Source organism: Oryx dammah, unplaced genomic scaffold, assembly GCF_014754425.2.
Source record: "Oryx dammah isolate SB20612 unplaced genomic scaffold, SCBI_Odam_1.1 HiC_scaffold_2, whole genome shotgun sequence".
In the NCBI taxonomy this organism is placed as follows: Eukaryota; Metazoa; Chordata; class Mammalia; order Artiodactyla; family Bovidae; genus Oryx; species Oryx dammah.
The window spans coordinates 171528669-171540954 of NW_024070186.1; the positions used below are offsets into that span (position 1 = coordinate 171528669).

At 50.0% G+C, this 12286-nt stretch overlaps 1 protein-coding gene across 4 annotated transcripts in view; it reads left to right on the forward strand.

The window, feature by feature from the left end:
• ABCC1 (ATP binding cassette subfamily C member 1) overlaps positions 1-12286 on the forward strand; it is a 153614-nt gene that overhangs the window by 115013 nt on the left and 26315 nt on the right. For 2 of the 4 annotated variants that reach the window (XM_040256946.1, XM_040256929.1), the window contains exons 18-20: positions 1998-2165; positions 4053-4236; positions 11838-11864. In XM_040256946.1, coding sequence (XP_040112880.1) covers positions 1998-2165; positions 4053-4236; positions 11838-11864 — 379 coding nt within the window. The remainder of the gene's footprint in view (positions 1-1997; positions 2166-4052; positions 4237-11837; positions 11865-12286) is intronic. The other 2 variants (XM_040256938.1, XM_040256955.1) reach the window with 1 other exon arrangement.

Genomic DNA, 12286 nt, shown 5'->3' on the forward strand with positions numbered 1-12286 from the left:
AAAATCTCAGTCACTTATGATGTTAAACACTTTGCTACTTATGGGTGGGTCAACCATGACTGGGTGACCCAGGCTGGGCTCAGCTGGGTGGCTCTGTTCCACATTGCAGGCCAGCTAAGCCCGGTTCCAGGCTGTGGCTTCTTACTAGGGCCTGGGTGAGGGGACAGCAGCTCCCCAGGGGGAAGCTTTTTCAATGGCAGCAGCAGAAGCCCAAGAGAACAACAACAACAAGAACAACAAAATGTGGTGTCTTTTAAAGCACACCATCCTTTCTACTCATAAAGCAAATCACTTGGTTGAACCCGAAGACAAAGAACCAGAGAGTGCATGTTACTTTTGCAGTCATAGGACAGACAAGTCCCAACACCATTGGCCCTATACAGGGCATAGGGGTGTCAATGATTCAAATGTCCACAGCCCTTTTCAAAACATTATCATTATGATAATGATACACATAATAATACAATAGCTAACACTTAACGGAGTAATCGCTATGTGCCAGGCACAGTGCTAAACACTTTATACATATCTTGTCCTTACAGCAAGCCCAGGAGATGGGATTTACTGTTAATTCTGTGTAATGGTAGAGGAAAAGGAGGCACAGAAAGGCCAAATGACTTCCGGAGCCCCTTCCCATCTCAGGGCCTTGGCACATGCTTTCCTCTCTGCCTGGCTGCCTTGCTCAGTTGCCCCCTGGTGGTTAAGTGGTGTGCACATGAGAAGCGCAAATGGTCTGGAGCCGACTAAAGAGCTTACTCGTCCTTGTTTTTAGTTATTAATGCAAGCCAGTGGCTCCACCAACTTTCCTGCTTTGTGAGCCATTTCTTTTATTTGAGTGAAACCTGCAGTTCCTTGGAAAGAAAAAAACAAAATTATTAGAGCTTTTGGGGTTTTCAAGTGGCAAAGAATCCTGAGTGAGAACTTAATTTACAGGCATTGTGTGGAATTCAAGGGCTGGAATGTGGTGGGGCTCAGGAAGGGACTGATTCCTCCTCTGAATTTCATCTCTGCTTTTCTGCGGAGCTTTGTCATTTTTTTCCAAAATGTATATATCTGCCACTTGGAGATTCCTCACTCTCCTTGTTTAGGCTCTAGTAACCAATGTGGGGGCTTCCCAGGTGGCACTTATGGAGATGTAAGAGACGCTGGTTCGATCCCTGGGTTGGGAAGAGACCCCCTAGAGGAGGGCATGGCAGCCCACTCCAGTATTCTTGCCTAGAGAATCCTGTGGACAGAGGAGCCTGGTGGGCTACCGTCCATAGGGCCGCAGAGTTGGACACGACCAAAGTGACTTCTCAGGTACACATGCACCCAGTTTTGGAGGGAGAGGATGTGATTGCCTTAGTTTGGGTCTAATGTCTGCCTGGGGCCAAAAAGCTGTGAACTAGAGGAACTCTCAAAATGAACCTGGCTGCCAGGACCCTGTCTCAGAGCAGGGAGAGGGTGGGCATCTCTTGGGACGGGAGCTGGGCGGTTAGCCTAGCAGGTGTCCACTCTGACTCCAGCCAGATATGCAAGTGATGCTGGCTTACCTGCTGCAGGAGGGCCCTGTGTTCCTTGTGGCCTGGTTCAGATTAGCAAACAGTGCCCTTCCTGCTGGCCGGCGGGGTGCAGGCTGGATTGCAGCACCCCTGGGGCACAGCCAGCCTTGACTGCATGGCTTCACCAGTGAGCGAAGCCCCAAGATCACAAGCCTTCCCGTAGCCAGCACTGTATGGTGCCACCAGCCTCGCCTTCCTGACCGTGCCCTGCCTAGCAGCACCCGGCGGCTCAGGTTTTCTCTTGGCGGGTTTCACAGTTGAGGCTGAACCCAGAGCCAGGACTTGAACTCACGTTGGCGCAGGCGCGATCTCGCTCCGTTACTGCTGCTCCTTCCCCGGGAGGCAGGCTCAGCCCTGCTGGGCCTCCGGCGAGGGGCGATGCATGGTGAGCTGGTGCACCCCTCTGCCTGTCTCGGCTTCCCAGGAGGCCCACCCTTCTGCCGTGTTTCTCCGCAGGGTGTGAACCTGTCTGGGGGCCAGAAGCAGCGCGTGAGCCTGGCGCGGGCCGTGTACTGCGACTCCGATGTCTACCTCCTCGACGATCCCCTCTCGGCCGTGGACGCCCACGTGGGCAAGCACATCTTTGAAAACGTGGTTGGCCCCAAGGGGCTTCTGAAGAACAAGGTACCTGCTGTGGGGGCGGCTTGGGGTCCCCGCTCTTTGGTCAGATCGTGGTGTGTTCCCTTTGGGACCCTTTCGCTTGATTGGACTGGAGATCATATTTTCGAATCCATCCCTTGGCGGCCTTCCGGGGACAGCCTTCTTGTTCTCATTGCCTCCGCTTGGCAGAAAGAAGCCTTTATTTTGCTTAAACAATAGGGGTGGTGTCGCCGAGGGAAGTACCCTCCCACACACACCATCCCCTATCCCCAAGGAGCCAGATCTCCTTTCCCTGCTGGCGTGGCCGTGGGCTGAGGGACAGAGGTTTGAGCAGGAAAACGGCCACCAGACCTTAACATGACAGGAAAAGGTTCCTTTCCTCTTTTATTCTTTTTGAAATTTGTTTGTTTAGGGGAGTTACAGAGGCTCTTCTGCTGCCTCTCCCATTAAAAAGTAAGACATGCCCATGGGAAAAAATGTAGCAAATTCAGAAAACCACGAAGGAGAAAAACAATGATGCGTCCTCTCACCGCTTAGAGATTTTTGTATTTCTTTCAGGTCTTTTTGCTGTGTGTATAAGCTTTTTTTGTTTGTTATTTTTGGCTGCACTGGGTCTTCCTTGTTGCCCACAGACTGTCTTTCATTGTTTGGGAGGGCATGGAGCTGGCTGGCTACTGTCTAGTTTCCATGTGTGTGCTTCTCATTGTGGGGGCTGCTCTTGTTGTGGAACACAGACTTTAGGGCACAAGGGCTTAGTTGCTCCTCACATGTGGGAACTTCCCAGACCAGGAATCAAACCTGTGTCCCCTGCACTGGCGGGTGGATTCTTAACCACTGGGCCACCAGGGAAGTTCTGTATAAGCTTTTTAATATGATTATCACATCATGCATATATATATATGTATACATATAATAAACGTCCCCCTTAATCTGTTGTAAGCATTCCCCTGCACCCCATAAGAATTCTGTTTAATTTTTAAATATTAAAAACCTGTTTTGGTTGTGAAAGAAATACATGCCCATAGTAACAAAACCAGACAGTATATGTAAAGTTAAAAAAAAACAAAAAACAATTCTCCCTCATCCTGCAGCCCTAGCTGCTCTCGAAAGCAGGGGCCAGCGAATCTAGCCCACTGCCTGTTTTGTAGGCAGCCCACCCGCCAGGAATGGTCTTTATATTTTTAAGTGGTTGGAAAAAAATCCTGAAGACAAATATTTTGTGACATAGGAAAATTGTATTAAAGTTACATATCCGCTTCCATAAATAAAGCTTTACTGGATCATGGCCAGCCCATCTGTTTATGTCTTGTGTATGAGCAGAGGGCCCATAAAGCTGAAAATGTTTACCATTAGGCTGTTTTAAGAAAAAGTTTGCCAACTTGTGTAAACGATTTGATGCACGTCCTCCCAGACTTTCAGTTAGATGAAATAGATATCCATGTACAAACGCTGTAGTCTTTTGGGGGTGGGGAAACTTGAAAAACTTAAGTCACAGCATGCACATTTTTTTGCAGGAGTGTCATTGTTTTATTCATCTACACATGGATGGTTCCTTCTCTGCGTCTCCTCCAGATTTTTGTTCAAAACTAACTTTCCCCATCACCCTTATTAAAATTGCAACCCCCCCACCCCCTCATCTTGGTATCCTTTCCGGTTTGCTTCCACGTGCTCACGATACAGCACACAGCATTTTACTCATATCGGTCCAGACCCTAGAATCTGGAGCAAGGATCGTTGTTTCCCTCACTCCTGCCCGTGCCCCCGACCCCCCCACCCCAGCTCCCGGCCTGCAGATTGCAGTGCTTCTGTGTGCCTGCATCCCAGGCGCATGTACAGGTGTGTGGGGGTGGGGTGAGAAATTCCCTCTTGGGCGCATGCGCTAATGTGGCCGTATCTCTGCTCTCCCCACAGACGCGGCTCCTGGTCACGCACGGCATCAGCTACTTGCCCCAGATGGATGTCATCATAGTCATGAGTGGCGGCAAGATCTCCGAGATGGGCTCCTACCAGGAGCTACTGGCTCGGGACGGCGCCTTCGCCGAGTTCCTGCGTACCTATGCCAGCGCTGAGCAGGAGGAGGGGCAGCCAGACGACGGTAGGGCTGTGTGGGCCTTCGGTGCGGGTGGTGCCTGGTCGGCCCCAGGTCTCCCCTTGAAAGTTCTCACCAGCCGCCCTGGAAGCTCAGGAGGGCATCACGTGGGGGGCTAGGCCAGGCCCTCTCAGGAACCATCTGGAAGGACTTTCAGGACGGAATTGAGAGGGAGTCCCACTACTTTAGACAGCTGGGTCAGCAGAACTGGACACAAGTCCCGAGACTTTAATGCAATATATCTCTGGGCCTGTGGAGTTTCAGGGGTTTCATGACAAAGATGGAGGAAGTGATAATTACAGTCCTCCTGGCTCCCAAGAGGCTGTGAGAAGCCAGTGGCGCGTTCACCTTGTTGTCGTTCAGTTGCTCAGTCGTAGCTGACTCCTTGCAGCCCTGTGGACGGCAGCACGCCAGGCTTCCCTGTCCCTTGCTGTCTCCCGGAGTTTGCTCACATTCATGCCCATTGAGGCAGTGACACGGGTCATGAGGCCAAACCTGGTGGCTGAGCCTGCAGGGTGGAGGTTGGCAGGACCTTAGTTCCAGTCTCAGCTGCTGCTCTTTGCAGTTGTGTGACGTCTGGCCATCCCTGATGAAGCAGTGAAACACCAGACCCGACCTTCTGGCGCCTGAATGTGCTAGATTACTGGAGCCTTTGGCACAGTGCCAGTGACAGCTGCTGCTGCTACTTTTCTTGGGAAGAGTGCCCCCTGATACCCTACGCATGTGGCATCTGCCAGGTTCAGGTAGACCTGCCCACTTCTCAGCCACCACACCTGCTCTGTCCTCACAAGAGCATGCTCTGAATTCTGGGCTGGGGCCTTACCCTGTCTTTATCTGAAGCAAACAGGGTGAGGCGTCTAAGAGTCCTGTTCTCTCTTATTGTGTGTATGCGTGTTAACTGGGTCGTACCTGACTTTGCAACCCCGTGGACTGTAGCCCGCCAGGCTCCTCTGTCCATGGGATCCTCCAGGCAGGAATACTGGAGTGGGTTGCCATTTCCTACTCCAGGGGATCTTCCCTACCCCGGGATTGAACCCGGGTCTCCTGCATTGCAGGCAGTTTCTTTACTGATTGAGCCAGCAGGGAGGGAAGCCCCGTTCTCTCCTTTAGTTGGTTTGAAATTCAGGGAATTGGTTGGCCTGCGGGTTGCCCTATATTTATGTCAGGTGGGCATCTGGAACGGATCCTCTGCTGGTGCTCCCCACCCCCTCAAGGAGCCTTGACCTGCCTTACACAGAGAGGAAAGAAGTCATCCGATGCCTCTTCTGCTTTGGTTTCAGCTGTTGCTAAAAAGAGTGGAACTAAAGCGAGATGGCCTGTCCTGCTGTGATCTCCCTCTTCCAGGAACTAATTACAGACTCCCTGGGCCCCTGGGGCGTGTTTGTTACATGCTCAGTCCCCAGGCCGGTCTCAGATAGGCTGTCTCCCAACCCCCCACCCTCCGGTTGGGGCTGCAGGACTGTCCCGTTGCACAACTCCGTAGGGCAGAGTTGTCATCGGGGTGTCTGTGGTGTGAGGATACACGTCAGTGAGTGATTGTTGACTGCTGACCAGGGCTTCTGTCCCCTACAGAGGTCATCACGTTGGCTCACTCACTCCTCACAGCTTCTCATGGGAGGGAAGATGGTGGTGCCTAGTCCACCGGGGAGGAAACTGAGGCTTACAAGAAGCTCATCCCAGTATTTCCCTGGCACTCCAGTGGTTAGTACTCTATACTTCCACTGCAGGGGCTCAGGTTCAGTCCCTGATTGGGAAACTAAGATCCCACTTGCCAAGTGGTGTGGCTAAAAGATAAAAACAAAACAAAACAAAACAGGGTCTTGTCCCTCGTGTGCCAGGGTCAGGCGGGTCCCTGTCTCTGTGAATGCGGCTGAGCAGTAAGAAAGCTATTTACCATTCACTGATTTAGTCATTCAGTTGGTGTTCACTGAGCACCCAGCCATTTGTTAAGCACTCGGGTCGTTCTCCTAGGGCTACTGTAATGAGAGTCCCGCTAGCTTAAACAATGGGAGTGTGTGGTCTCATGGTTTTGGAGGCTGGACGTCTGAGGTCAAGGTGGCGGCCTTCTCCTGAGGGCTGTGAGGGTGCCATGCCTGTCCGCCAGCATCTTGTGGTTTGCTGGCGCTCTGTGGCATTTCTTGGCTTGCAGGAGCATTAGCCAGTTCTGCCTTCCTCTTCACACAGGGTTATTTTTGTGTGTGTCTGTCTCCAGATCTCCCCTTCTTATGAGGCACCAATTATATAGGATTAGGGTCCATCCTCAGGAGCCCATGTGAACAGTCAACACCAGAGACCATGGCTGCACGTGCAGTTACATTCCTAGGTACTGGAGGTCAGAACTTCCAGGTATGGATTTAGTTGGTGGGGGATGTAGTTTGGCCCTTAAACTAGTAGCATTCTAGATTTGGGGGAGACAGAAGTGAGCAAGATCCAGGCAAGTCCTGCCCTCAGGGAGCTCAGGGTCTAGTGGGAGAGAAAGGCAGTCAGCAGTCAGCCAATGGAAATGGTTCTGTGCAGCATTAAGTGCTGTGAAGGAGAGCATGTCGGGCGATGGGCTGAAGAGTTTGGGGGTTCAGGCACCTCAGGCAGCATGGTTAGGGTTCCCTCTGGGGAGCAGTGTTCTGACACAAGTAACAGCAGAGGCCTCAGCCCTGCATGAGCTCAGTCTGTTCAAGGAACAGGAAAGAGGCCAGTGTGGCCACACCATGGTGGGCAAGGGCTGAGGGTGGGAGATGAGGCTGGCGAGGGGGTTACCTGTCCAGGTCTTTCAGCCTGAGGAGTTTGGGGTTTGTTCTCATTGCAGCTGGGAAGCTGATGAATGTCAGAGAGGGGAGGGCCCACAGCCAGAATGCACAGCTTCATTCCTCTGTGTGAGAGTTTGCTGGAGTCCTCCTGGTTTGGGCTTTTCCTTTTTTTTTTTTTTTTAAATGTGAGCCATTTTTTTAAAGTCTTTATTGAATTTGTTACAGTGTTCCTTCTGTTTCCTGTTTTGGTTTTTTGGCCCTAAGGCATGTAGGTTCTTAGCTCCCAAGCAGGGATAGAACCTGTACCCCTAGCATTAAAAGGCAAAGTGTTAACCACTAGACCACCAGGGAGGTCCCCCTAGTGGTTTTTAATAAGTCCTTTATTGAGATATAATTCACATATCATATGATTCAGTGAGTTTTAGAGATACTCCAGTATTTTATTTGTGCAGCCATCACCAAGATGAGTTTCAGAACAGTCTCACCTGCTCGAGGAAACCTCACATCCACTGGCAGTCACTCCCCGTTTCCTCCCTGCCCTGTAAGTCCTAGTCAACCACTTAATCTGTCTTTTTTTCCTTCTGATTTTTGAGTTGTAATTTCTTCTGATTTGTAATTTACAAAGAACACTGCATAAATCTGAGGCATGGGATTTGACTTAGTACATCCTGAAATAGGACCACAATAAGTTTAGTGTACAACCATCATTTCATATAGTTGCAAAAGTAAAGAAACAGAAAAAGAATTTTTTTTTCCCTGTGATGAGAACTCTTAGTAATTACTAAGCAGTTTCAATTATATTAACCATGTACATTATATTTCTAGCACTTATTTTATAACTGGCAGTTAGTGCCTCTTGACTACCTTCATCCAATTCTTGCTGCCCCCACCATCTCTGGTGACTACAAATCTGATCTTTTTTTAAAGCATAACTTACCTACAACACTGTGTTAGTTGCCGGTGGTATTTCTATATGTCACAGTGGTCACCACACAAATCTACTTTCTCTATAGGTTTGTCTTACTCTGAACATTTCTGTACGAACAGAATTCTTTTGTGACTGGCTTCTCTCACTTAGCATGACGTTTCCAAGGTCCATCTGTGGAAGCTTGCATCAGAACTTCATTTCTTCTGATTGTTGAATCATATTCCATTGTGTAGACACACCTCATTTTATTTATCCATTCAACGGCTCATGAGCATTTGAGCGGTTTCCAGTTTTGGACTATTACAAATAGTGCTGCTGCGAACCCTAGAGGTTTTAAAAGAAAAGTATTTTCTTTTGCCAGTGTGAGATAGCCAACTCTCCCTCTTAGCATTTAAACGCCCGATCAAATGAGTTTCTATGTGTCTATGCTCCTGTGGTTGGAAAGTTCTGCTGTAAGTCTCTCCTCTTGCTATAGTCTCCTTTCTCAGATTGTCTCTTAGCCCAAGTCAAGCCAAGGTCACACAAAGCATGGTAGCAATTTTGAAATAACATATTTCCTGCATCTGCTTGGTGGGCTGCTGCTGCTGAGTCTCTTCAGTCATGTCCAACTCTGTGTGACCCCATAGATGGCAGCCCACCAGGCTCCACCACCCCTGGGATTCTCCAGGCAAGGACACTGGAGTGGGTTGCCATTTCCTTCATTTAGGCAAAAATAACCCTCTGTGGATTTATCTCAGTTTTTTTCCCCAGAATGAATTCTGTCTCTTCTCCCCATTCTTTCCAGGTGAGCAAGGACAGTACTTACACCCTGTTGGCCACAGAAGGGATTTTTTTTTTCCCCTTCTCTTTGTCCCCAGCCACACGCGTATCCAAAGCAGATTATGCAGAATATGGGATGCTGCCAATTAGAAAATGTTTTGTGTGTGCACGTCAGCACTTAATTTTGGTGGTAAAAATACCATCCAGTGCCCTTGCACTGCTCTGGGGTCATGTCCCCAATTTAGCCACTCAGCCCCCTGCTGGGCAGGTCACAGAGGTCCTCTGACTGTGGGTCTAAAATCAAATTTGTTCTCTCCCCCCACCCCCCGGTCTTTTCACCTCTCTGGAGGGACCCTGACGATAAGGCTTGGTGTCAGGGACCAATCTTGCTCAGCTGTGGCCAGTGCCAGTGACCTTGGATTTGTCTGAAACACATTTTTGGCTCCTTCTAAAGGGAAATTTTTGTTTCCGTGTTGGATTAATCAAGTCCTTTGTAGAACACCCAGGCTGGAGGGCGAGTGTTTGGTTTGGGGGAATTCTGTCTCCCTCAGATGGAGAACGGGAGCTAGGCTTGGGATGGGGGGGCGTCAGGAGCAGGGTGGGTGCCACTGACTCCCTCCCTGGGAATATGCCTTATCCTGTTTCTAGGAGACTTTTTGTTTGTTGGCAAAGAGATTGACAAAGTGGTTCATTAACCTTTGTACCTGGAAGGTATAGAACATTTTTATTTACATTGGTGACTTTATTAGAAAGCTAAAACCTAGAATGGCAGTTTGCAAACAACATTTGTGCCTCCTGGGGACACTTGGCAATGTCTGCAGATGTGTTTGGTTGTCATAATGAGGGAGAGGGGGCATCCCTGGCATCTTATCAGGAGAGACCAAGGATGCTGCTAAACACTCTGCCATGCATGCGGCAGCCCCCTCCGGCCTGCCCCCCGCCACCCCCTAGAAGCAGAGAATCACCCCCTGACGATGTCAGTGGTGCTGAGGGTGTGGAAGCCACTCTGCTTTGACTTCTCTCTGCCCAGGCTCTTCCCTTATCTTGGGAGAAAGACCTTGACTCCAGCGATGTGACTGGTTTTCGAAACCTTATTCCAGTCTTATTTTCTCAACCTTGTCACTCAATCTTATTCCCCTCTTTTCCAGATTTTTGCTGAACTTTTTTTAACATGATTATAAAATCAATATGTGCCGCTTGTAGACCATGGCAAACGGTAGAACAGCTCCAAGAACCAGCAAAAACAACGTCCTTCAGCTCTCCCATTGCCCCGAGGGGAGCTGTCCTGGCATTTGGCCTGTTTCCCACCTGGCTTTTGTTTAGGACCTTTTTCCTAGGGTGCATTTTTGTCGCCAGTTTCTCTGTCTCTCTTTTTCATTTCTTTGCTTAACACTAGGTCCCAGGTGCCTCCCCTTGCTGCAAAAGTCAGTCGTAAGCACCGAACAGCAGCTGGACAGCCCGTCAGACAGATGGCACATTCCTCCCCTCTGTCCTCAGTGTCCGTGTTTCTTCCCCTTTTGAGTCTGAAGAACTTGCAGGGCTGAGGCGGGAGGCTCGGGCCGGGTGATGTAGCCAGTCGATTCCGTTTTTGGTCAAAAACCCAGCATTGACTGTAAAGCAGTGACTTGAATTCTTCCCTCAAGGGGGAAGCTTGCCTGCTGGCTCTTGCCCAGGCAGAGTTCCAGAACCTTCTTGAGAATAAACAGCCTGCGAGGTGCCAGCCTTGAGGATGAGCGGCTGGCTGAACACTCGGCCCAGGCAGTGTTCACGTGGTTCAAGGGCCGGGAGATGCCCGGTTCCCAGCATCCCAGCCCCGTCCCCTGGTGCTCGGAAGCCCTCAAGGGAGAGCCATTGGGTTATAAGTCTTATGTCTTTGCTTCTGAATTATTTTACATGATCCTCCCTCTCCCAACTCCCCCACTCCCACATCATTGATATTTTCTCCTTTCCTGGCTTTCTGTTTCTCTGTAGCATTTAACACTGCCTCACGGTAAATTCTGGATCTGCTACTTTATAGTCTCTCTCTCTCCCTTGGAATCCAAGCTCTGTGAGGGCTTTTGGTCACCTCTGTGTCCCCAAAACTGAGAACAGTGCCTGGTACATCTAGATACTCAGGGAATGTGTTAAATAAGTGAATGAATGAGTTACATCTTTATCATTTAAGGCATGTCCTGCGTAATGGTTGGACAGTAACACAGCTGTGTATATACCCCAGATTGGGAACAAGTGTGAGCCGATTTTACACATTTCTCTCACGGCTGGTTTAGAAACCAGCTTTGTGGATTTGGGCTACGACATGGCATCACTGTGTCTGATATGGTGCCTCTTCCGGCATTGGAAGGTCATCTCTGCTTGTTCATGTGGCCGTTCATTTCTTAATTTGTCCATCTGCTTCTCTGCTGTGTGCCACGGGGACATCTGGTACTTGAGCTACCATGTGGAATGGTGCCCTGTGGGTTGTGCAGTGCACATCCTGTGCAACCCCACATGGCCATCAGATGCACAAAGTGCTGGGAATAAAGTGGTAGATAAGACCTCGGAATGCTCTCTCGAGAGCTCAAAATCGGACGGGGGAGACAAACGCTAAATAATCAAGGACATCACGGTGCTAAACGTGTGAGGGAGGCGAGCCTGGGGAGTTGGAAGGACCCTGAGATGGGTCCCTGTCCTAGCCTGGGAAGGTCCAAGATGATATCTGAGCCGAGTCACCACCCCTCCCCCCTTCTCTCCACGTGGAACTGGCTCAGAGCAAGGTGTTCGTGCCCTTGAAGAAGCAAGGACTGTGGACTGGCTAGGGGCCTGTGCCACCTCCTGGCTGGCATGCCTGCCCTTCACACTGTAATACTTTCTCTCTCTCTCCCTCTGCTGCCTGGAAAACAGGCGTGAAGACAGAAGGTCAGTCTGCATTTTTCTAGCTTTCCTTATGTTTGGACACTTAGAGCTTTTAGAGAAGGGAACAGGCCCCAGGCAGTAGTGTTCTTGTCAGGGATACACCCAGATCACGTGGGATGGGGAAACCAAAAAGCACAAACGCAACAGGTCCCTTAGCTGTCCTTGCCCCTCACCTTTAAGGAAAAACATTCATCCACCTTCTCTGGGCATTTAAATGGGGGTCTCATGGGGAGGGTTCTTTTGCCTTGGTTCTTAACACTTTCTTGGGTCTTGTGAATTCCTAGGCGTCAACGTGGTGGATGATGAGGAAGGTCAGTGACAGCAGGTTGGAGTTGGCTGTGCCTGCAGCTCGAGGCTGCACATGACTTGTCCTGCTGCTGCATGCCTGGGGAGGGGCCCATGAACGTCTGCATTCCATCCCTTTCCGTCATTCATCCAGCATTTATTGGGCACCTACTGTGTGCCAGCTTTGTGATTGTCACTTGGGGATACAGATCTAATCTCCCCATCTCTCACTGGTCAACTGAGTGACCGTGGCTAAGCTGTACTGTGTCATAGGAGATGACCACAGGCAGCGAGCCTTGAAAAAGACCCTGGTTGTGAAATGCCCAGCACCCAGTAGGTGGAAGATGCATTGTAACAGTTTGGTTATTACGATCCCACCCACACCTCCTGGGCATGATTAAGACCCAAGCACAGGGTGATGAGCCCCTCGTGGAGTAGCTGCAGGTGC